The sequence below is a fragment of the Cyrtonyx montezumae genome, unplaced genomic scaffold (genome assembly GCF_038088225.1).
Source record: "Cyrtonyx montezumae isolate F1298 unplaced genomic scaffold, pur_monq_1.0 scaffold_6, whole genome shotgun sequence".
NCBI lineage: Eukaryota > Metazoa > Chordata > Aves > Galliformes > Odontophoridae > Cyrtonyx > Cyrtonyx montezumae.
The window spans coordinates 4,139,793-4,162,886 of record NW_027072067.1 but is presented as its reverse complement, the minus strand read 5'-3'; the positions used below and the strand labels follow the sequence as shown (position 1 = coordinate 4,162,886).

The window sequence follows — 23,094 nt, the reverse complement described above, 5'->3', positions numbered from 1 at the left end:
TCACACAACAGTCACCAAGCTCTGCAGAAGGCAGCTGAGATGTGATAGCCACCAAAATGAGCCCGTGAGACATACAGGCTAACTCACAACACTGTTCAACATGCAACCATTGCTCATTTTTAAAGAAAAGCTGTCAATGTGGCTACTTATTTACGATTTATCTTCTTTAATTTGAAGAACTACCATTGCCAAGTCAATAGGAGCACAAATGAGACAACTTCAAAGTTCTGGTGAAATGAGTTATGTATTTTACGGGTTTTCAAAATTGCAATTCAGTAAGAGCTTACGTTACATGTACTGCTCATCTTTGTGTGCAAATGTCAGGTCTGAGTATGTCAGCACATTAATTAGTTACATATACTACATGTGCAAAGTATTTATGTGTTTCTGAAGTCAGACTCACAGTGTTCCAGCCCTGCAATTACATCCTCATTTCCTAGAGACCAGGTACCAATCTGTAGATGCTCACTCAGCCAAAACCCTTCTGAAGAAGGGACGCAACACCTCCTGAACAACTCTGGAGCAGATGAGGTTATACCATGGTCAGGGAAGATCCCCTGAGATGTCAAGAAGGCTAACCTAACCTTCTGAGATCCGTACAAACAAACGATCGAACATGGAGAGCCTTGAACCGAGGGACTGCTGTTTACCTAACCCCTGAACTGCAAAAGACATCAATCCCTGCCTTATTAAAGAAATGCACACGCTAGCCAGGCATGCCTGCTTGATCAGCTCTCTCCTGTTCACAGCTTCGCCGGGGTCGGAGGAAGTTCCAGCAGGCCTTGTTCCATAAATAAAATCCTTCTGGCTGGCAATAACTAAATTGTATTAAGATTGGCTCAGACAGTTTCAATTAGAAATAATCGACAGGGCTGGGCTGAAATACCCTGTATCAATTTGCTTACAGCTGGTCTTCTCCTCTTCCACCTCCAACCAATTCTAACTACTCAGTTCAATGAAAGCAGCAGGGAATACATAACATGCTTCCACACACTGCCTATGTAATCCATACGCACACGTCCTGAAATCAAAGGCACTTCCAAATAACATGCAAATAAAAGCTCGAAGTAAAGAGAGTCAGCAGGTTTCAAACAGGAGATTCCCAGCCATCAGCAAGCAGAACTTGGGCATTTCAGACTCTGAACACACATCCTTCCTCCACAATTCTCTTTGCCCCAGTCCTAAAAGTCATCATTCATGTATATTACAAATCCCTTTATGAAAAAAGGGATAAAGTTATTCAATCAAATTAATTTGCAACACAGAAAAAACTGTAGCACAGTCTCCTTATGATTACCACTATTAGGATTTACAGCTTTACTGAAGACATTTAAGATCTGTTGTTAAGCTCTCTGCATTTTCTTCCCCAAACGTGAAATAAAATTGGTTTCTCCCCCATGCTTTTGAGACACACGATCTAAATGGGAATCACTCCTGCTTTTGTTCTGGCATGTTTACTCTGAAACCTAGTAATACATTTAAAACTACCAGCAGTATGTATGATGACCAACTGAACAGAAGTAGTCGAGTTATTTTATTTTCACAGGTGTAAGAAATTAATCTGATTTTGGCAAGTAGCAAAAAGACATTTATATCTTACTATTCACTCAAAAAATCTTTTTCTAGTTGGCCTTCATCATGGCTGAGTCAACGGAAAAGTGTTTTGAAAATATTCAATTTTTTAAAAAAGAAAAGGGAAACAGAAAGGCAGAGGCTGAGTCATTAAGCCCACGCTGAAGTTTCACTCAAAGGAACAGATAAAACCAGCAGCAATTTACTGAATAAATTTAGTTTTTCCAAGCCACGTAGCATGGCACTGTCTCCACTTACACAACCTGCACAGCTTTGCACAGGCAAAATCCACAGGTGTGGCTCAAGTTCTCCTTAAACTTCTCTTTTACAACAAGACTGCACTGATGTACTGAGTTTGCACATCTCCTGTTGCACACAGGTGCCCTAACTCAGCATTCAACCTCTGAAATGCACATAGCAAAGATCAGGAGCGTGGGACATGTGTGCTGAGGGACAGAAAGCACAGCTGAGAAGAGCTGTGTCTCTTCGAAATGGGTCCTTGTTGGAAAAGGCAGGCTCCCTTTATGAATACTCCTTCGAAGTTCATCCTTCAATTAAGGTGACAATATATGTTTTTCCGACCTCCTGTCTTTCTAAGCAGTTCTGGAACAACAGTTAATACCTTCTCTCTCCCCCCATCAGAACTTCAATCCTGCTCTGAATGCACACAATCTCAAGACAAAACAAAACCAAAACAACACTGTATCACAGGACTAAAAGCAATTACATTATGTCCTCAAAACATTTACTTAGAGCCTAACCAAGAAAACATGACGAAAACCTATGGAAAAAAGTCAGGGACCAGGGAAGCAGGCATCCATTTGCACAGAAACTCCAGAGGGACTATAATCTTCATGCATCTTCTCAGGAGGTACTTGTGAGAACAGTCGATTGTAATGAGCCATGAAAAGAAAATCTCCAGCTCATGATATACAGCCTGTTTCTATCAGTGGGAACTCTCATTCTTTAGTACATTTTTCAGACCTTGAAAATGTCTTCTTCCCTTCGTGCCAGTACTGCTGCACCTGGCACCCACTGCTTGGCACAGCCCACACTGCCATTATGCTAGCTTGACAAAGATAATTCACTGCAATCCAAAAACAAATACGTATTCTTAACGCTGCATTCCTGTTTCAACACCACTCCTGATGAGCTGATACTTTACAGTGACACAAACAGTCCCTAGCCTAACGCATCCATACATTAACTGGTCAAAATAGAAGGGAATGTTATTGTTGTTTCACAGACTGAAAGCTGAGAAGGTAAGCAAATGCATTCAGAAGTAAATACGTAGCTGCCAACAAAGCCACATACTGAATTAAAAATCCTTAGGTGCACTGCAAAAGATTGTACCATAGAAACCATGTTTTTTCATTTACATACAAAGACAATTTTGGAGGAAACAAATGAAAGTAATTGAGGGGCTGGCACAGCTCCATTTCCTTGGTTTAGGGTTCTGTACTTGTTAATATATTCATTTCATAAAAACAAAAACCAGCTGAGGTTGCTCAGGGCGGTGTGGGCAAGGGCAGCTGGTACAGGGAACAACTGTCAGACTCAGAAGGGGTACGTGGCCAAATAAAGAGGGAACTGAGTGGGAAAGGGACTGAGCACAGAGAGATGGGGGTAGCATCAGAAAACAGAACTGCGTAGGTCATCAGCTGCAACAGCAAGGAACGGGTTCTCTGATCTACCAAACTGCCTTCATTTCCTCACCTGGAAGGTTGGAGGAAACGAGGGGATGAGAGGTGGAGGGATTTGAGGGCTCGAAGGTTTAAAAAGCTGCTAAGATAAAAACCCCAGTAGAAACGCATGCAGCGTGGAATTTCTGTGCTTGAAGTTACAAGCTCAGATGCTGGCAAAAAGACTTTTCTAGGCAGGATGATGGGTTTTCTTCTTTCTGTACACCTTTTATTCCAGCTTTAAGGTCTTTCTGTAGCTTTTTAGTGGAATAACGCTGGATTTGGAGACGAGAAATGTTTCTGTCGCTTATGCAAAGTATTACACAACCATGTTGCAGCAGACCCCCTATGAAAGCAGGTCTATCGAAGCTCCAGTTATTTCCTATTCTTTATTAAACACTGAAATCCCTTTGTGAAAACACAAACCAAAGGCTGCTTTACACAGACTTCCTTGAAATCAATGCACACTATCAAGAAAAGCTATTTCTAGTCCCCAGCTCCAGAACACGGATCAGCCTCGTAAGGCCACATGCCAGTCCCCATATCCACTGAGCACCGGCCACTGTTCCAAGTCACCACAACAAACAGACTACAATCTGCAACCCACAAAGCTCTGTGCCTCCAGGAAGCCCTCGTGGTGCGTGTCTTTACTCAGGCTTCAAAAAGATACTGGAAAAAACACTTGTGGAAAGGGAAGGTGAAAGGCCCAAGGGATGAACGATCAAAATGGAGTAAATAAGCACAAAACACTTCACAGAACGGCAGAGAAATTTCACTGTAAGAGAGCAATCTGAACCTGTATCCTTGTGGAGATATTTAGCAGGATCAAAGTTAAGTTAGGTAAACATTGGGAACACCCACCTAAATGCAGCAAAGCTACGAGCAAGGACTAACACCCAGAGACGTATACCAGAGATGAATACCCAGCATCCTAACTTGCACGAGTGAACAGAAGAAGATGGGGGAAATAATTCCCTCTTTAATAGCATATAGACTACAGTCCTGGGAAAACAAGCTGGCACTCATGGGTTTCACAAGCAACAGGGCTCCTGGAGAAACCTGGCCACTTGAGGGAGGACAGCAGGAGTTCCTCATGAGCAGCTCGTGAGGAAATCCCACATGCTGCCTGGGCACAGAGGGCTGCACAGTTATCTCAGTTGTATTTGTATGTAATCCTCCATAACAAAACTCCACGTCAGGCACCTCAAAAAGCAGAAGCAGCGATTACAAAACGTACAAGTCCCCAGCATGTTTTAGGGACCTCATTTTAAAAGCCTTGGGATTTTGACAGTCCTCTGTATGGACACTAGTCCTGTAACTGAACGCTCAGGGGTCCTCTGTACTGCTCACATTTAGCTGCACAGATGTCAGCTGTGCTCTTGTAAGGCAGTGGAGTCACTGTCCCCAGAGGTGCTCAAAAACAGAGGAGATGTGGCACTGAGGGACATGGTCAGTGGGCATGGTGGGGGGGGCTGTGGTTGGACTGGATTGTCTTAAGGGTTTTCTCCAATTTTAAGGATGCTACAGTTCTTAGCAAGAATTGATACGAATAAGCTTCCTCCTCCCACTGCTGCACTTATCTGTGCAGCAGTGAGCTTCCATCAAAGTTAACAGAAATGCTAATTTTACTTCCATCAGAAGTACACGTTCAGTTATGCTTTTGAAGAAAATATGCCTGGTCCCTTCAGTATATTTTCTAAGGCATCCACTGAAGCATCCCAAATCTGTACTGCAAAGTATAAGGGTTCTTATGCTGAACTAGATGAGAATTCAACCAAAAAATGGATATCATCTCCTAGAGCAAGTGGAAATATAAGGTATCACAGGATCCTTTTATTATTATTTATTGGTGCTCTAAGGTTGCCTAGCCAAGCCGTACAGACACATCATAAAAAACAGCTATTCTTCAGAAAAAAAAGTTTTTACACTTGAAATTACAGTAAAAGGGCACTGAATCTGCAAAATGAAACACCTAAAAAGGACAACAACAACAAAAAAAACCCAAACAAAATAGCACACTACATGGCCTTGTGCATCTAGCACGCTACCAAATGAAACTTTTGTAGTATTTCATGAAAGTAAGAGCCATCATGTTGCTCCATACCATGTTCTAACATGTACTGTTCACAGCTCAGGCAGCACGAATCCAGCAAGGTCAAAATTAAGTGCAGAACTGGTCTATACAAAACAGCATATTTGATCTGCAGTGACTGTAGCGAGGCTTCTCCATTTAAATAGTACAAAACCTTACATGACAGTGCTGCTAAAATTTTCCAGCTTAAATATAGATTCATTCAGCAGTTGTCTAATGGCTGATAAGTTCCACAAATGGACAAGCTAAATAGGATAGGATTACTTTTAGAGGGCAAATAAACTTACTCATTTCTGAGTTTGAATATTTTCCCAGCCCCCAATATGAATATTTTCTCCTACTTTTTTCCTTGAAAAATGTAACCTACTGCAAAAGAAATCCACGTAACAGAGTGTGTTCCTCAGCATACGCTAGGCAAGGCTCATGACAGTCAGATATTGGCACACATCAGCAGTACGAAGCAGAAAGATAGTAGATAATTTGGAAAAGGTCACTGGATAGATTAGTGGTTTGTGGTGGCAAGCAGGAGCTCAGAACACAGCAGCTGGCTCAGCTACATCAATTACAGATGCATCCTGCCAATGATCTAGACTACGCAATAGGGCCCAAGCAGCGTGCAGTTGCTTTTATAATTGTTCAAGGATCAGCAAAGTAGCAGCCCTAAATACTCAAGTTGCTTTTCTCCCAGGGAATGCAACTGTCCACAATAGCTACGTTCCCCAAAATAACAAAGCCTGGATTAGCTGGGAAGACTTGTGACCACAAGAGACCCTACAGAGAAGGAAGGTTATAATAAGCAGCAGCACTACCAGCTCTCAGTTTTACCACAAATCTCAAGATAAGTGCACTTCTTTTGAAATCCCAGATCCTAAACACATGCAACTGAGTGCAAATCTCAGTTTAAGTGAAGTATCAAGCTCTTGTGGCTCAGGAGAATCTTATATGTATGACTTGAGTTTATCTAAGAAAAGAAATAATCTTTGAAAAAGAAAGAAATTAGGTAATCACTCACTGGAGACTTACCATTATGAGTACTTTGGACAGCTGACTGCCAGTGTCACTGCCAACTGAAATAACAGCTCAGTTTCAAAATACTTGTAAAACCCCACAGTGTGGGGAGTGCCTGGGAGACGACTATCTGATCTACATTTTATCCTCAAATTAAAACAAACAAATTCAACCAGAGCATCCTTCTATTTTGTAATGGGATTTTTCCAGTAACAGCACTAGAGCATCTACAGCTCAGGAACAAATTCTGTCTCCCCTGTGCACCACCACCACAGCATGAAAATGCAGAAGTATTTATTAGAAATAGATGGTGTCACTGGCATAAGACTTCAGAGACCAAGAAAAATGGGCAAGGTAGACAGCAGAAGTAAACTGGAATAAACAGAGGGATGGGAGACAGAGGGGAGAATATTACAAAAAAAATCAAAAAGTAAATGGAAAGTGGATGGACATCAGAAGATAATATTAAAGGGGAAAAAAACAAATGCAGGCAGGTAATCTCCAGGGATTAAAAAGTGATTCCAAGTGGCACGTTTTCTGTAAAGATCACCACTCTATGGCCAAACAAATGCCAGCTAACATAGTTCTTTTCTCTTATTAGGATTTTCTCCCCCTCATCAATCACAGAAGTTTCCTACTTACAGCAGAACTCCAGTAAGGTGCAAAAAGTTGTGGCATCGATCACTCACTGAGGAAAAAGAGTACATGACAAAAGGTCAGTTAATAAGCATCACCAAACACAGCAACACCGTACCACTGTGCAACCTGTAGCATACCCCAACGCAGGGGCTTATGCAGGAGCTGGACCTTTTTCTTCCCTAGAAGTGCTCATATTGCCAATTCATCTGTACCTGATAATTCCATCACCAGTATCTGCATGATCCCAAAAGATCAACCTGCTAAATATAAGCTCCAATGGCAGCTTAATATTCAAAAAATGAGCCCCCTAACTAAGCTAGCCTGCAATTATCAACCACATCTCAAAGCAATATTGCAAATCAACACATCAGCTTTCAAAGCTCTGTGATAAGACCTGGTCTTAAAATTCAGTCACTACACACAAGTCCAAGATTGACTGATATTGCCTTCAAAGAGGCAGGCAGCTAGTTAATGAATTAACACTTCCTTGACTTCTGTTTTCATTCAGAAGGAACGTGCACGAATCTTGACTTGGATTCTGCAAAAAACACTTTAAGGTCAATGAATCTGGACATCCAGCTCCAAAGGTCAATATGGGCTTACAGGCTGTCACGGCTTACAAGGTAGGTTTGATTCCATCAGCCCAACCTCTTCCATCAACGCAGTGCAAACTCCCAGCTCCTATGTGGTCACCAGGACTTTTACATTGCTCCAGTTTAATCCGCTCAGAAGAGGATCATGCAGGGAAGTGATGCTTCCCTGGCAGCAATCCTCTCCCAGCTTCTGACCATGCTGCACTAGCCAACTCCCACAAAAAGGGAAGACGGAGATTTATGCTTGAAGTACCCCTTAAGGATTTTAGGTTTTGTTTGTTTTAGAGAGTAGGGGAAGAGAGACTGGGAAAGAACAAGCAGAGCTAATCTCCAGCTTTTAAATAAAACACAGCTACACAGATTTCTTTGCCCTTGGGCTTTTGGTTTTTCTTCTTGACTGAAATCCTGCTCAGCCTCACCTGATACTGACAAGGATGGCAACCCACCAGACCCTTGCAGCCAACATTTTTTTCTTTTTCTTTTATTAAAAGAGGAGCCAGGCTGGGCAACCGCGGACATTAAATATACCTAAATTTCATTTGGCCTAAGAGAAGAAGATTATCCTATTTTAATGCAACACAAGCAGAGAATTCCAAATGTCAAGATCTCCCACAAAAAAAAGAAAAAAAAGTATGCTGCTTAGTGACGGGATATTTAATTATTCTCAGTGCAGAGAAAAGGTTTAGCCTACTGCACTCCTGCTGATGTCAGTAAGGACTGCCCTCCACATCACAAAGAGTGAACTGACATTTACTTACAGCTGACCATGTACGGCTTCTCTCCTACAACTATTGAAAAGAAAGAAACTGCAGTAATACTCCACAGGGGTCAGCTGCATTGGTGTGCTGAGAGCTAGCCGAAGAAAGTGAGAAAATATCCCATGAAAAATATATAAATAAAAGCACAACACAATTTAGACCTTTCTTGAAGTGAAAATACAGGAAAACACATCACATGCATTGTTTACCTATTGCATTCTTCCATCTTTGCACAATTCCCACTTCCATGATTTTAGCCCCCACCTGATTACATTAAGTGGAGTACTAAAAAAAAACCGATTTCAGTCTAACTTTTAAACCCCTGTTTTTTAACCAGAGCTAAAACCACACAGAGCAGCACTGTTCAGCTACAGTTCTTACACCAAAGCTTTCCCACTGACATTAACTACTTCATAAGGTAGCATGGGATCCTATGCAATGACCAAAGTACTCAGCAAAATGGAGAGACACTCAGCTGCAAATACACCTTATTCTCTGCAATACATCACAGGGAAAGCATCTAGCATTTCTACTCTCACTTTCACATGCTAAGAGTAGGATGGATTCTCAAGGTAAGTTGGTTAATTCTCACCACTTACACCAGCACTGCAGGATCCCAGAGCCACTGTGTCTCCTGAATTGAGAAGCACATCCATCTCATTACTGCAGAGAGGACACAGACAGCACATTCAGCTCTCTCATCACGGCAAACAGCAGAAACAAACTTGTCCAACAAACTTGTATATACAATAACACAAATGAAGGACAGAGAAGTTACTGACAGCGAAAGACCCAGTCACAAACAGGTTCATCTTCACCTGTTACAAGAAACTTAAAGCCACCATTATCATGTACAGGTAAGCTGAACAGCAAAGTAAAAAAGAACTTGTATTCTAATTTCCTCATTCATATCTCTTCTCACCAAAAAGAGTGCATTTTATTGTATTTAAATTTGCTCAATCCAAAAACGTGTTCAGCTGTTATGAATTTCTCAGATATGTGCTGCTTCTTTCACATTAGGACATAATGTAGCTTAACTCATTTTGTGTATGGCAGTTTTCACTGAGACACCAATTGCAGCCAAACATATGGCAGTGCATCAGGATGAATACTTCACCAGCACCCAGATGGTAAGGACAGACAGAGAGAAAGTGAACTATGCCTGCGACATCCCACGTGCCAGTTAGACTCAAGTCATTGCATTTTACAGCTATTAAACCCAGGAGGAACACAACACGTCAGAACTAACAAAATGAGCATACCTAGAGGCGACCTCTTAGATGTTTTGAGGCTTATCAAACCACATGGTGATTTCACACACCAGGCAGAGTTTTACAGGGTCAGTTCCTGGGTGAGAGTCAGTTAGACAAAACCTGCCATTAGCAATAAGTTATTCCAACCATTCACTGAGCTTTCCCCAGAATTTACCTACTGGCATGACATGCCTAGCTGCAATGTATGTTGAAATAAGTGTTTTCCAAAGGATGCCCTTTGCTAGCTTTTGTATTCCTTGGCATACCTAAGCACACCGTTCCTACCTCCCCTAACCTGCTCAAAGGTGAACAATACTTTTCACTCATTTATCTTGACTGTATAATGCAGGGTCCCTATTTCCAAATAAAACAGCTGCCACGTATCACCCACCTCAGCAAGAACCTCATAAATAGCTCACTCTCATACACAAACACACGTACCAGCATTACTTACAAAGCATGGCACTTTAAATTTGCTTTTAAATTCTGTTTGTTTTTGAAGCAGCTTGTTAAACTAGACAAAAATCTCTTGTTAGTTTAGAAATTATGTCTCCCTCTTTATGTACTTGATCACACAACCAGTCTGGAAAGCAAGTGTCGCCTTGCTGATTGACATGCTTTAGAAGTTTTCTCACAGTTAAAACACCGACAGCTCTACAACCTAGCCCTACAGAATTGCAGGTCTGCCAGCAAATATGGGGGGGGGGGGGGGGGAGGGGGACAACAACAAACAAACAAGCACTAAATAACCCACAACACAACAAGGAACAACCAGATACCACTGCAAACAGTCCTTTCATTCAGGAAATAGGAAAAAACAATGTAAGTTATATCTTCCCATTGAGGTAACAGAAACGTGTCTCAAAAACCAGAAAGCAAATGAAAAAAAATACACTGTCTTTCTACTTTGCACTGCCTTGTTTGTGTTCTACCATGAAACAGGCACTAGCAAACATCCAGGCTTATCTGCACAAGTACTCTCTCCAAGTAAAACATTATCTTCCTCTGCTGAGATGATTTGGCAGTGCAAGAAATATCAGTCAAGTAACATCTCTCAATAGTCAAGTTACTCTGTGCTTTGCTTTATTTCATGCTATTAGCTTTACTTCTACCTCCCTGGACCACCCTAAAGGATTTCTCTTCACTGTGTTCTTCAAAAACTTGCAGATAATCGTATCTCCCACTTAGACATCATTTAGCCAAGTTTCATGCATTTCTTTTCATCTTCTTTCCCCCATAAATCAGTCCCTTCAGCATTCTTGCTGCTCCTCCCTGAACTTCTTCCAAAGTGCTGACATCTTTCAGAGACTCAGGAACTTCCAGTTGCATGCTGTACTCTGGATGTGCTTTTTTGTGCTCTCTGCAGAAAGATAATTAAGCCTTTTCAAGAAATATTAATGCCTCAACTCCGGAATGAGCCTCAATCAGATTTCATAATATTTTAATAGCACAAATAGCAATTAGCCCCATTTTACAGAAAAGCAGAGAAGTATCTTAATCACTGCTGCACGCAGGCAGTGCCAGAATAAGAAACAGGGCTGCACTCTGCCATTCCCAGCTGTGAGTCCGCCAAGTTTCAGCCCACAGATGAGGTAACACAGCGTTCCCGAGCTGTGATCCACAAGCAAACATGAGCCATTCCCAAGGGACAAGGAACAACACTGAGGGCCAATGCAACCCTCACGGGTGGGCACCAGTGGGGCTCCAAGCAGCACCCCAAGGTGCCATGCTGTACTGCCACCTCAAGCTGCCAGGGCACAGGTTTCTGATGCATCCACCCGATAAAAGCAGCCCCAGCTGCCATGAGGTTAACTCCCTGAACAAGCTATTCAATTCCAAAGGTTAAGACTAGTTCTAAAGACAACAAGACTGACCAGACTGAGGCAATTCAAGGCAGTTTCCAGCTTGCACGTTTCCTTCCCTTTCCTCCCACTCCCTGACGCATTTGTGAAGGGATCGCAGAGAAACAACTTCAGAAAAACTAAAAGGAGCTCTTCACAAAAGCAGTCTGTAACAGACTAAGAAGGGAGGCACAGCTGAAGGATGAGGGCAAAGGGAGAAAAGAATTGGACCAGTTAAATTTAATAAAAGACTGGAAAACCCACAAACAGGATGCAGACACATTAAAAAAGCAACACTGACCTAACAATGGAATGTGAACTGCAGTTGACTTAAACAGCATCACAGCAATAGCCCTCCCCCTACACACATCCCTGCAACTCTTAAAGAAACAGTTATTTAAACCCTTCCAAATATTATGTTTTCTCCTGTTACACACACTTAGCTTGAGTTGATATTTAACTTATTGCCTCTTCTTCCCAGATAGCAAAGTACCTGTATTCGTCCCAGACTGCAGAAAAGCAAACTAAGTTGTATTATTCAGCCCATCGTACTGAGGTGTTAATTCTAGTGTTTTGATGGGCTGCTGTTAAATGCCAGAAAAGTACAACCACATTTAGATAAGGAACACCTTGGTGAAAGTCTTCCTGCTCAATAGGTAGAGCAAAATTTTATAATACTGGTACAAGTTTCTTAACGTGGCTGCTGATTGGCAACTCTACCTGCTCACCACCCAAAAGATGACATCCACGAGTCCTTTCCAGGCTTCTCCCTTTCTCATGAAGAACAGTTTCACCAAAACGTGGGGGTGCCAATGTAAATGGCATCCTCCCATTGTTCTTCTCTTTCACCACATTTATGTCCTCAGGGGAGAAAACCCACCAATAACACCATCTTTTTTAAACAAAACTTTAGCTTGAAACCTCTTTCAGTTAAGGTCATTTGCACATCACTTCATCACCTACCTGAAAGTAGCCAGCTCAAAGAACTCTTAAATGCTTTTCTATAATAGAAAATCCAAAACGTACATACTCTACGTGTAGCCTCTTTCTTTAAATATGAAATGTTCCTGCTAATTAGGCTTACAATTACTATTTGGAAAGTCCAGCACGTGGTGACAAAACGACTATCACAGACAGGATAGAAGACAGGAGTCTCTTTACCTAGTCAGAAATTCTTACTTCCAAAGCAAAAGAAAGGAAATTTGTGGGGAGTCAAAATTAGTGCATTTGCACCGATCTAAAGTTAAACTGAAAATAGTCCATCTGTGGAAAAAAATCAGGAAGCTTCAGTTTTCCTGAGTGACAAAGTGCTGAAAATTGGAGAGAAACGAAGTATTACTGGTAAATTTAAAACCATATCCCACAGTTTGTGTTAAATACGACACCTATTGTTGCTTGCTGAAAAGGCTTGGAGCAACTTTTTCTACTAAAAAAACAGTAACATCATTTAAACTCCAGCACCCATCATTTCTGATACTCTAAGCTAAGGAGGCATAAACCCTAGCTGTTACTCACCAAGGATGAAAATACAGTACTACACAATATCATGAAACTAGAAGCAATAAAAATCAAGACCTCTAAAAACTCATTTATCAAAGTGCTTGTAGTTTTTGCTTGAAGGGAAAGATAGATAATAACAAGCAGAACCAAGACGAGTTAAGGAACCTGCATCCAATATGCTCTATTTAATAAGTAGCTATGGGTAAAAATGATTGCAGGTTTGTCTTCCTCTATTTGCTCAGAAGAGCTGTAGAGAAAATCCCACAGCATATTAAGAGAGGAGAGACTGCCACAACCATTTTGAGCAGAGCGTGATTTCTACATTACTGACACTTAAAGAAGTCATTTTGAGACCTGAGTTGATTTATATGCAGGAGATGTGTCTTCCGGCCGCTGAGTCTCATCACACAAGTCATGGTCACCAACACTTAATTAGAGAGGGTAAAATCTACCACATTAACAGTGGTCCAGCTGGTTCAGAGACGATGCCACAGAATTTCAAGGAACTACTGGAGACATTCAGCCTTGCAATATGGAAAGGTCCTTGACCTAGATTAGAGCATATTAGTTAAGGAGCACCTACCTGGAATTCGAATTTTAAATTTACCACTTTGTCCAAAGCCTCCATCTATTATTCCTTCTTCTCCTGTAGATAGCTTGACTTTTAGACCCACAAAAATCTGGATGTTCGTTTCCTTTTTAAACAAAGAACGACCGATCACGCTGTAATCATCCATCACCTGCAAAAGAAATAGGGCATTATGAACCCACAATCTAAAGTGACAAGAAGCGTTAACGTATGAGATACACTGGTGACTTTATTGCCCTGCCCTTGGAAAACCACTTCCCTGTAAATGAATAAAAAAACCTCTAGATGAGCCAACTAAACTGCTGAGTTTAAGATAATTAGCATCCAAAAGTTGAGAAGACCATGTGCATTTATATATTTCTGCTTTTATCTCCTTTCTTCTAATACAGGAAGACTAAAACACACATCAGAACATGCTGGAAAGATCAGTCAATTAAAACCTTCCCTGCTTTGAAACCCTTCCCTAAAAGTCACTTAAGTACCTACGATCACAAAAAGTTTATTCCATTACTCATCCTACAGCTAAGTACATTATCTCCTACAGAAATGCTTCTCTCTCTTAGCTCCAGAACTGCACTCTGACGGACACACTCCAAACAAAATGACAATTACTTACAGTTCCTACATACAGCCTTTTAAATATTCACCTTTACGTACTCACTGATTTGTTCAAGTCAAAGCCTTATGACCATTGTACCCAATTTTAATTTCAAGGTTTGTAACCCAGTGGGAAGAGCCATTCCAAGCCTGGATTCTTAATTAAGCTATCAGGAACAAGAGGCAGCAAGGTTGGCAGGTGAGGCAAGATAAACAGCCCTCCCTAAGGCATTACTAAGTAGAAGGTGCAGCCAAGTGAGCCTAATCCCGTAGGTGTGAATATCCTTGTATACCTAACGTCTGGAGTTCCAGTACCTCAGAGCAGCAGCAAGAACCTTTATTTACATATCAAAAGAATGTACTGCTTAAATCTTCTCATGATTATTTCTTTTTGGTGGCAATAGTTGCTGCTCTTCCTCAGGTCTTAGGAGTAATTTTCACACGCGGGGCAGGGCAGCCCAGGAGATGCCTGCAGCCCTTCTCTCACCCCTAGAAGCGCAGCATGGAGCTCTGCTTCAGCAGCCAGTGCCTCATTGCCCACTGCCTGACGTGCACTGGGAGGTTTGGGTCCTGCTTCTTTCCATATCTCTCTGCTCCAAACAAGCACTGCTCCAAAACACCTTGTGAACCCGTAGCAGTACTATCACCGCTTGGCAACCTCTGGCTTAAATTTAAAACAGAACAATGTCTTTTACTAAAGCGACCAGTGGAGGAGGGGGGAGATAAGCTTGCAGGCATGCTGGCCTTTCTTTGAGTCTGAAGCAGCAGACTGTCAGAAGCTGTTCAAGCTGCACTTACATTCTCAAAACATTCATCCTCTCTCCTATTGTATAAGCTGGCCCGATAAAAATACTATTTCTTCCTATACTTCTTTTATTCCTAAAACAAGGATTCGAGAAACGAAAACCCCACCCTTGCAGGCTGCGTGCTTCCTCCCTTGTGCTTCAGTCTCACACTCCACCAGGGCTCTCCCATACACCCACTATTCCAGCGGTTATCTCCCCAGCCACAGCCAGGGAGACTGACTTTACAAAACATAAACATCTACTTTTCCAGGATGTGCTGCAAAGTTACCTTTAACTTAACTGAAACCTGCACAGCAGGGAGGACGATTGTGCTCTGCCTGCGTGTTTCGGTTCAGCCTCCCCAGCAAAGCTGTCCTAAGAACTGAGCAACCCCCACAAACACATGCTGCAGGCATCAGGGACTTCCAAGTGAAGGAGTAACAATGACCACAATCGACATTTTTATTTTTATTTTTTTATAAAGCACCTTTCTTCCCCCGTAAGGAGATGTGCTTTTTATGGCACGTACCCTCCTTTGCCAATCGTTCATCACCTGCTGTATTCCCACCATTTCCTGAACATCTACACGTGCCATGAGAAGAACAATCTCCTTAGCAGGGCTTAGCAACTGCTGGAATGAAACTCTTCCAGGCTGAGGACAGCCCCGTACATGAAGTACGGTAATGCCCCAACCCCAAATCTGCCTATGACCAATTTACCCCTGAAGACAACAAAGTGACAGATCACCGACACGAGAGCTATGGTAACCCATTGGTCCCTGTAATAAATCAGGGAAGGTGTAGAGCCCAGAGGTAACTGCTACAAAAGAAACCTTATTTTTTTCCTCAACTGTAAGACAATTTTAGAAAAATAACAGGAAAAAAAAGAATACTTTTTACTCTTTGTTTGTAAAAAGCCACAGAAACGTGTGTTGTTCTCTCCGACTGAAACTCAACACTTCCAATTACTTTAACCAGCAATTTACCTCCGATTGCTGGATTTGAAGTTAATCCCCTCTGAGTTCTCAGAGCATCTACAACGGCAGTCGCTCTGCCTGTCGGCTGAACGGCCTTTTGGGAGATCCCTGCCTTTCTCTCAAACACTTTTTTGTTATAAAATATTATTAACTTAAAAAGCCGAGCGCCGCAAAGACAGTAAGGGATATGCAGTCTGCTCCGAAGCAGCAGCAAGGGGCCTAGCAATGAGGGCAGACTAATTTTATTAACTTCAGGGAAACTTCAAAAAGCTTTAGGGCTTTAATGCCAGACAGAGACGACCCCAAAAGTCAGTTTAAGTGCTGCATAAACAAAGGATTAGGGCAAGAAAAAGCTGAAGGCTCCTTGCATTTCTTGTTTATATTGTCATATGACCTAGTGGGAGTGGGAGAGGGCTGCCTCTCTGACTTTAATCCCCCGTGGTGTACAGTGGCGTTTCAGTTCACTGACCTACATTACGATAATATTTTTATAAATTTATGGGCAGAGGTGCAGCATCAAACTCACTTAAGGACTTTAGAAAAAGAAAAGGGGTAGGGGGGAAGAGAAATACCCAGAAGAGAACATTTTCTGGCTGGTGTAGTCTCCCCCTCTCCCTTAGGTTAGATCAGCAGCTTAGAGAGGGATTTCAAGTTCAAAGGGAACGTCTCTGTTACTCTTGTTTTATGGCTTAGACCAGAGGACACAATAGCACTGAGTTTATGAAATATCCCTTCCCACTTAGCTTTTGTATTTGCAAGAAAAAAAGTAAGAATAGCACTTCATAACCATAGGTGAAGTATGGTGCATCTCTGGCACGTAACACTTCTGCTAATACCAAGAAGTTCACAGAAAAAATAAAGCACTTTGCTCCCCAGCCAAGCAGTACTTGCGCTGCAGTATATTGCTTGCAAAACAGCACTTAACATTAAAGCTGTCAGCAGCCAGTGCAAACCACAGCATAACAGCAAGGACAAATAACGACGGGATTTCCCTTTGAGCAAGGAGAGTAAGCTATACTGCCTGCCCTGGTAACTCATCATTTCTAACAAAACTAACTGCTGTCATCTGAGCACCCTCACAAATGATCCATCACATTCTGAGGGTGAGTAACTCCACGTCTTAACACAATTGAGAAAAAATAAGGGGATCAGAAGCAAAGCACATGCCTGCAAAGGGAACCAACCTGTGCCAGAATGAGATAGGAAATAAAGATTTGAGACAGAAAAAGTAGAATACTGTGTAAATAATATAAATGTGTAGAAATATCTAGAAAAACACGAAACAAGAATAACCTTAAGCTGAAGCAAACGATTATGTTGCTTTCAACCAGACAGCAAAATACACACACACATATGTATATATATTTAAAAGTGATAAAAACAAGTCTGATGAAACTTAGCAAACTGAAAGCGTTATCCACTGAAACCACAGCAGAAAATGGGAAGGCAAAAACAACAAAAAGAATGCAAGATTAAAACCAAAAATACCAGGTAGCGTTACATTTTGTTCTTTAGAAGAAGTACACTTGAGACATCTTCATCGTGCTCAGTGACAGATGATTAGTTTTTAGAACACTTGCAGAACACTTTCCATCTCTGAATCCGACAAGGGAATATTTTGGAGGCTGCAAATTCCTGCTCTCCTTTAAAACATGGGTTTGTGTGATAAGGAAACGGCCACACACGAGGTCACAAAAGGGCAAAGCTGAAAGGGACGGACAGGATTTTAGTGATGACTACATTTGCAGCTTTTTGGATTCTCCAAAGACTGTTCTTGCTTTTAGTTGGTCACCAAGGCCAAGGTAAAGGACGCGGCACAACGAAAGATTTGGTCAGCCACATCATTTCCTCAAGAGCTTACATCAGAGTGAAAGTATTATAGGCTTTTCTTTCTGGAATTCCCTCTGGCACTACAGGCCTGTAGTTGTGTGCAGGATTCCCTCTGAAGACCTTCTTCCCATTACCTTCCAAGCAAACGAACTGAACTTCTGCCTTTGAACATGCATCCAAGATGGATGAGGAGAAAAGTTCATCTCCTTCAGCGCTTCACGTCTCATTACTTGTGCTTTAACAGAGCAGGAACCCACCACAGGGCCAATTAGCTTTGGCTTTCAGATGTTTGCTCCTTCTCTCCAAAGCCAATGTTTCTTGGATGCAACTTCCTTTTCTTTGCCTCTTTCCTTCTCTGTAAAAGCGTAACTGAATTTGAGAATTTTTAAGAGCCAAAAAATAAAACCACCCCACCCTTGCTTTCCCCGAGCACTTTCCCATCACTGTAACCTGGTTAAAACCAGTACAGTAATAAAAAGGATTCTTCATTATCAAGCCATGTAAATAAGGCCTGACAGAACTTTAAAAGCTCGGCATGCACCAGTTCAAGTCTCCAGGTGTGCACAGGTACAAAGAAGGCACTAATATCCTTATGCACACCTTTACAGCACTAAGTTCATTCACCACTTTTTAAATTTCTGAAAGGTAGCACCCCAGCAAGCCGCAGGTGCTGAATTCCCAACACGGTCTAGTTAAGAACACATCCATTTCACTGAAAGAGAAGAAAACAGTTGACAGCATGACTTCAATGTTCACAGCAACCTGAGTTGTTTCCCTTTATGCAAGGAAAGTCGTCGTCATCAGAGAAAGAAGAACCTACATCACGCAGGACTTCCAGCCCCAGGCTTGCAGGCAGAACGAAGAGAAGTCTCCCAAGCCATGCTTCTGATCAACCAGAAGGACTCCGGTGGTATCACACAAGACCCTCCTTAAGATGCTTTCTTCAACTATTTAGTAGTTTAATAAAGGCGATCTCAGGTTCTGTGGTCTTAAACACCCAAAAAGAAGCATCAGAGACGCAGTAAAGAACATTTTGAGCAGGGCACGACTCTGGTGCACTGCAGATCAACAGGCAAGGTGACAGCAATTTGATTTGTTTGCAAAGGAAACTGCCTAGATATACCTTGGGGAGGTTGAGAACAACAGAGAACAGAGTTATAAACACTGCACTGGAAATGAAGCTGGGCAGGACAGCAAAGGCCTGCCCAGAGCAACCAGAGGCAGGGGTGAGGGCAGATATATCCCTGCACAGACATCACACTGATGTACACGTGTCCCAGATCTGTCCCCTCTCCTGCTGCTCTCCAAACTGCACGTGGACCCTCTGCCAAGCCCCGCATTCACCATTCTTGGAGAAGCTTCCTCCTGATGTCAGATTAACAGTCCACACCAGTAAGCCATACGACTCTGTGCTGCACTGCTAACTCCAGTCCTAACAAAGGTACACAGTAGAGGGACTGTTACAGTTCAGCAATACGTGGTTTTAGTTTCACTTTACCTTTTTACTCTAAAAAATGCCTAGGAAATTACATTTATATAAAACTTAAGTTATTTAAGTTGCAGCATTGGGCACTTAAGAAGTTAAGAAATGCCAGATGTCCATACAGCCTTACTCACGCCCCTCTTTGATATGCCCCACGATACAGACTTTACATGACCACATCCAAAACCCCCCCACCTTATTAAGTGCACAGTGTAGGGGCACAGGGGAACAGAACTAATGTTGCATAGGCAACTGTAAATCTGGTATTTCCTAACTTTCAAGTACTTTCAAGTGATTTTGCAATCTAAGTAACATTCTTAATTTATTTTCGTATCCAATAAATAAAATGGTGCATTGGTTGCCTTGCTGACAAACCGATTCCCCCACAGGTGACTCTTACACAACCTCAGAAAAATCAAGACCAGCTGTCCATACACTTGCAAGACCCAAAAACATGTCTGCATTTTAAATTTAATAATACAAATAACAAGAATAGGTGTTACTCAAACCTTGCAAAATTATACTAGCCAGTCATGTAGATCGTGACTTTTTTTGGTGAGTGAACAGCAAGATTCCGTATGAGTAAGCTAGCACATTCTATGACTTAGCTGCTACTCTTACTACAGCTTTATTAAACTCTATTAATCCATACATTACGTCAATCTAATATCAACATTCAGTGCTATCTAATAGAAATGGTAGGGATGATAGTTCTGCTTCAAGAGCATACAGCCCTCCCCTCCCCCACTTGGCTTCACAAAATCTCTTTCTCAAAACCAGAACAAGAGCCAAGAAATAAATGCATCTTTTATGTACCTATTTTACAGTGCATTTTAACTAGTGAATGTGCTGTGCACTTTTATTCACCTGATTGCCTTCATCTCTGTATTATTACTGTATTTAGCATACCATCAGCAGCCAAGCAGAACCAAACAAACTCATGTTCAGACTTCAAAGCAGGAAAAATATTAATTGTGGCGTCTGCATGTTTACAGTAGATGGAGTGGCATCCACCATTTCTCCCAGCTGGAGTCACAGAGGTTCTGCAGCCAACCCAGCTCACTACCCGTGCCTGCAGGCAGCATCCAATTCGTTTTCACTGTTTGGTTTGGCCTTTGCTATGCTGTGCAGGAGAATATGACACAGACAGATCAGTCACTCAGGATGTCTTTACAAAGTCCCATTGCCTGGCTGCTGGAGGTTTTTACTTGCTATCTGCTGGAACAAAAGCACAGCTGTAAGTAAACAGCAGCTGGAGTAATAGCCCTAGCAAACTGAACAAGTGGCCTTTGTCTAGGAATAAGTTAGATGTAAAGAATCAGAGCACCTGAGCAGATAAAATGTACTTACCTTCATTCTGAGCAGCACTGAAACCACGCAACAGAAAATGCAAGGAACAGCATTTCTGTGACAAACACTTTGCAATATTATGCTATTACTGATACCTGGAAAGTACTCCATGAAGAAAGCACTACGATTGCTCTCACATGACCTTCTCCTTGGGAATCTTCCTGGACAGGGATACCCTGCTTTGCTCTCTCCAAGCAAACACAAGCTCCTCAGCGTGCAGCCTCATACCCTAAGCAACCCACACCAGATGCTCCCCCTTCATTCATGGTCGTGTTCATTTTTCCTCTTTCGGCTGTTAAAGCGTGTGGCCAAGCTACTATAAACTTGAAATGTACTTTGTAAATTATATGTTAGTATTTCCACTCATAAAGAAACATATGGAATTAAAGAAAATAGTGCTGATAACCGTTGAAGTGAAGTTAAAAATTGACATTTTCACAACTGCTGCATTTCAAAATGTCTGCTGAAGAGCACCAACCTGATAAACTTTGAGTCATTGCTGGTAGTCAACAGATGTAAATGCTTCCCTCAGCTGCTCACCAGTACTCATCTCCACAGTCTCATCCATTCTTCAGAAAGGCCAGCATATCTGCAAAGTGGTGCTGACAAAACCTTCCTGGTGACCGCTCACTACGCGAGTGCTCCCTGACAGCTCCTGTTGTTCTACTGTAAGAAGAGGGGAGTACCCAACACCTTAAAAAGATGCTGAAAGGTAAGCTTTATCTTCCATTCAGATGCTCTGTTGCCCTGATAAAAATCTCAATAACTCACCCTGCTTTCACATCCCACTCCCTCAACTATACTCTTCTCCCTGGGGACAGACACTTAGATCACACCAGCATTCAGACAATTAGCAACATCTTGTTGAGCAATAAGTGAACCGTACGTCCCACGAGAACAAGTTCAGTAAGAAAAGTCACTACCCAGCCAGCACAAAACTTGGGAACACCACAGCTGTGAACAAAACCCAGGACGGCCCATGGCCATGACACATGAAAGGAAACTGCTGAGGAAACAACTCTATTACCTTCAAGTAAGCAAAGCCTGAACGCAAGGCAAATAATGAGGAGAAGCACAACGTTTTTGACATACACAGAATTCATTGTTCTCAATGTCAGATGCATACAGGAAAATTATCTTTAGGAAGAACAAGACCATTCGCAAAGGAAAGCATGGTTATGCTCAAAATGGGAAACAATCACAGCCGAGGAATGCTTTTATTTTCCCTCACCAGGCTTGAAAGTGCAGTTCATGCTCTGCAAACAAGGCAGAGCTTTCCTTCTCCTTTCGTTTCTCACACAGAGCTACAGATTTACAAGCACCCTCTGCAGTAAGACCCCGCCAGAGCCATCCTGAGATAAATGCTGCTCGTGCAAACACTTCTCAAAACAGGCAGAATATCTGAGTCACGCAGGAAGGCATGATGCACTTCTACAGTTCACCTTTCGGCCGAAGCTCACTGCATTCAACCTGCAATATCCAGGGAAGCCAGAGAGCAAATAACATGATAAACACAAAGGGTTTACCCTGGGAGCTGAGTGACAGCACTGTGACTCACACTGGAATCAAGCCGCGATGCTGCGCGGAGGCAAAGTTTGGAGGGGGGGATATTTCAGAGCTGGTTAGTATGAACACAAGCCTCCTTCCCCTGCAGGACTGAGCACCCAACCAAGGCCAGCAGCCACTGCTCATCCTCATTATTTCCTTGTCCGGGGGCTTCTGGCCTGCTGCAGCTCCCCTAGCCCACCACGCTATGGGACAGACACTTATTCCCTCCGGAGTCCCCCTCTGCATGAGCAAACTGGACTACAATTTCACATAATTTAAAAACCATAACTTAAGCAATTAGAAATGATCACAATGGCCCTAAAGACTCACTGCAATCCCCAAACAAACCTGGCTTAAAGCAAAACAGGGCCGTTCCCACGGTCCTGCAACAGCACTATTACACCAAACGTGACCATCACTGGAAGCATGTAACCTTCCTAGTGTAACTTCATCACGAGTGCAAACCCAACAAATCCCACAGACTGGTCAGCACAGAAGCAGTGGAAAGGTACTTTAACACTCATCGAACACGGCCGCACCATCTGAGCAGCTAAGAAACAACAGTGCATCAAAATGAATCAGAGGAGGAACAAAAAGCCCAACCACAGCTGCCTGACTTCTCCTGGGTCAGGGAGCTGCCTCCGATCCCAGCAGTGAACAGGGGCTGCAGACCGCAGGGAGCAGCTGCAGGGGCACTGCCTGCTCCTCTCTTTTGCCACAACCGCGCTGCCCGTTTTCCCCAGCAGCATTCTCTGGAGGAGGAGTTCGCATCTCGTGAAGGTTACGTGTACTTTTTAGTTTAAAAGTTTTAATGCTTCCCTAGGGAAGGTGTGTGGGGAGGAAGGCTTCCTTGCTCAACACAGAGAATGAGATTTTCCTGCATCGGTGCCAAGAACGGACACCCTAAATTCAGCGATCCTAATCTCCAGCCGTCCATCAGCAGCAGGGTGGGCCCAGCTGATTCAGATTTTCTATTAGCTAGTGACTTTGTGTACTGA

General features: G+C 42.5%; 1 protein-coding gene across 1 annotated transcript in view; it reads right to left on the bottom strand.

Annotated features, from left to right (window-relative positions):
• Positions 1-23,094, bottom strand: part of EEFSEC (eukaryotic elongation factor, selenocysteine-tRNA specific) — a 110,537-nt gene that overhangs the window by 25,201 nt on the left and 62,242 nt on the right. The window contains exon 6 of the mRNA XM_065749264.1: positions 13,522-13,678. Within this exon, the coding sequence (XP_065605336.1) occupies positions 13,522-13,678 (157 nt within the window). The remainder of the gene's footprint in view (positions 1-13,521; positions 13,679-23,094) is intronic.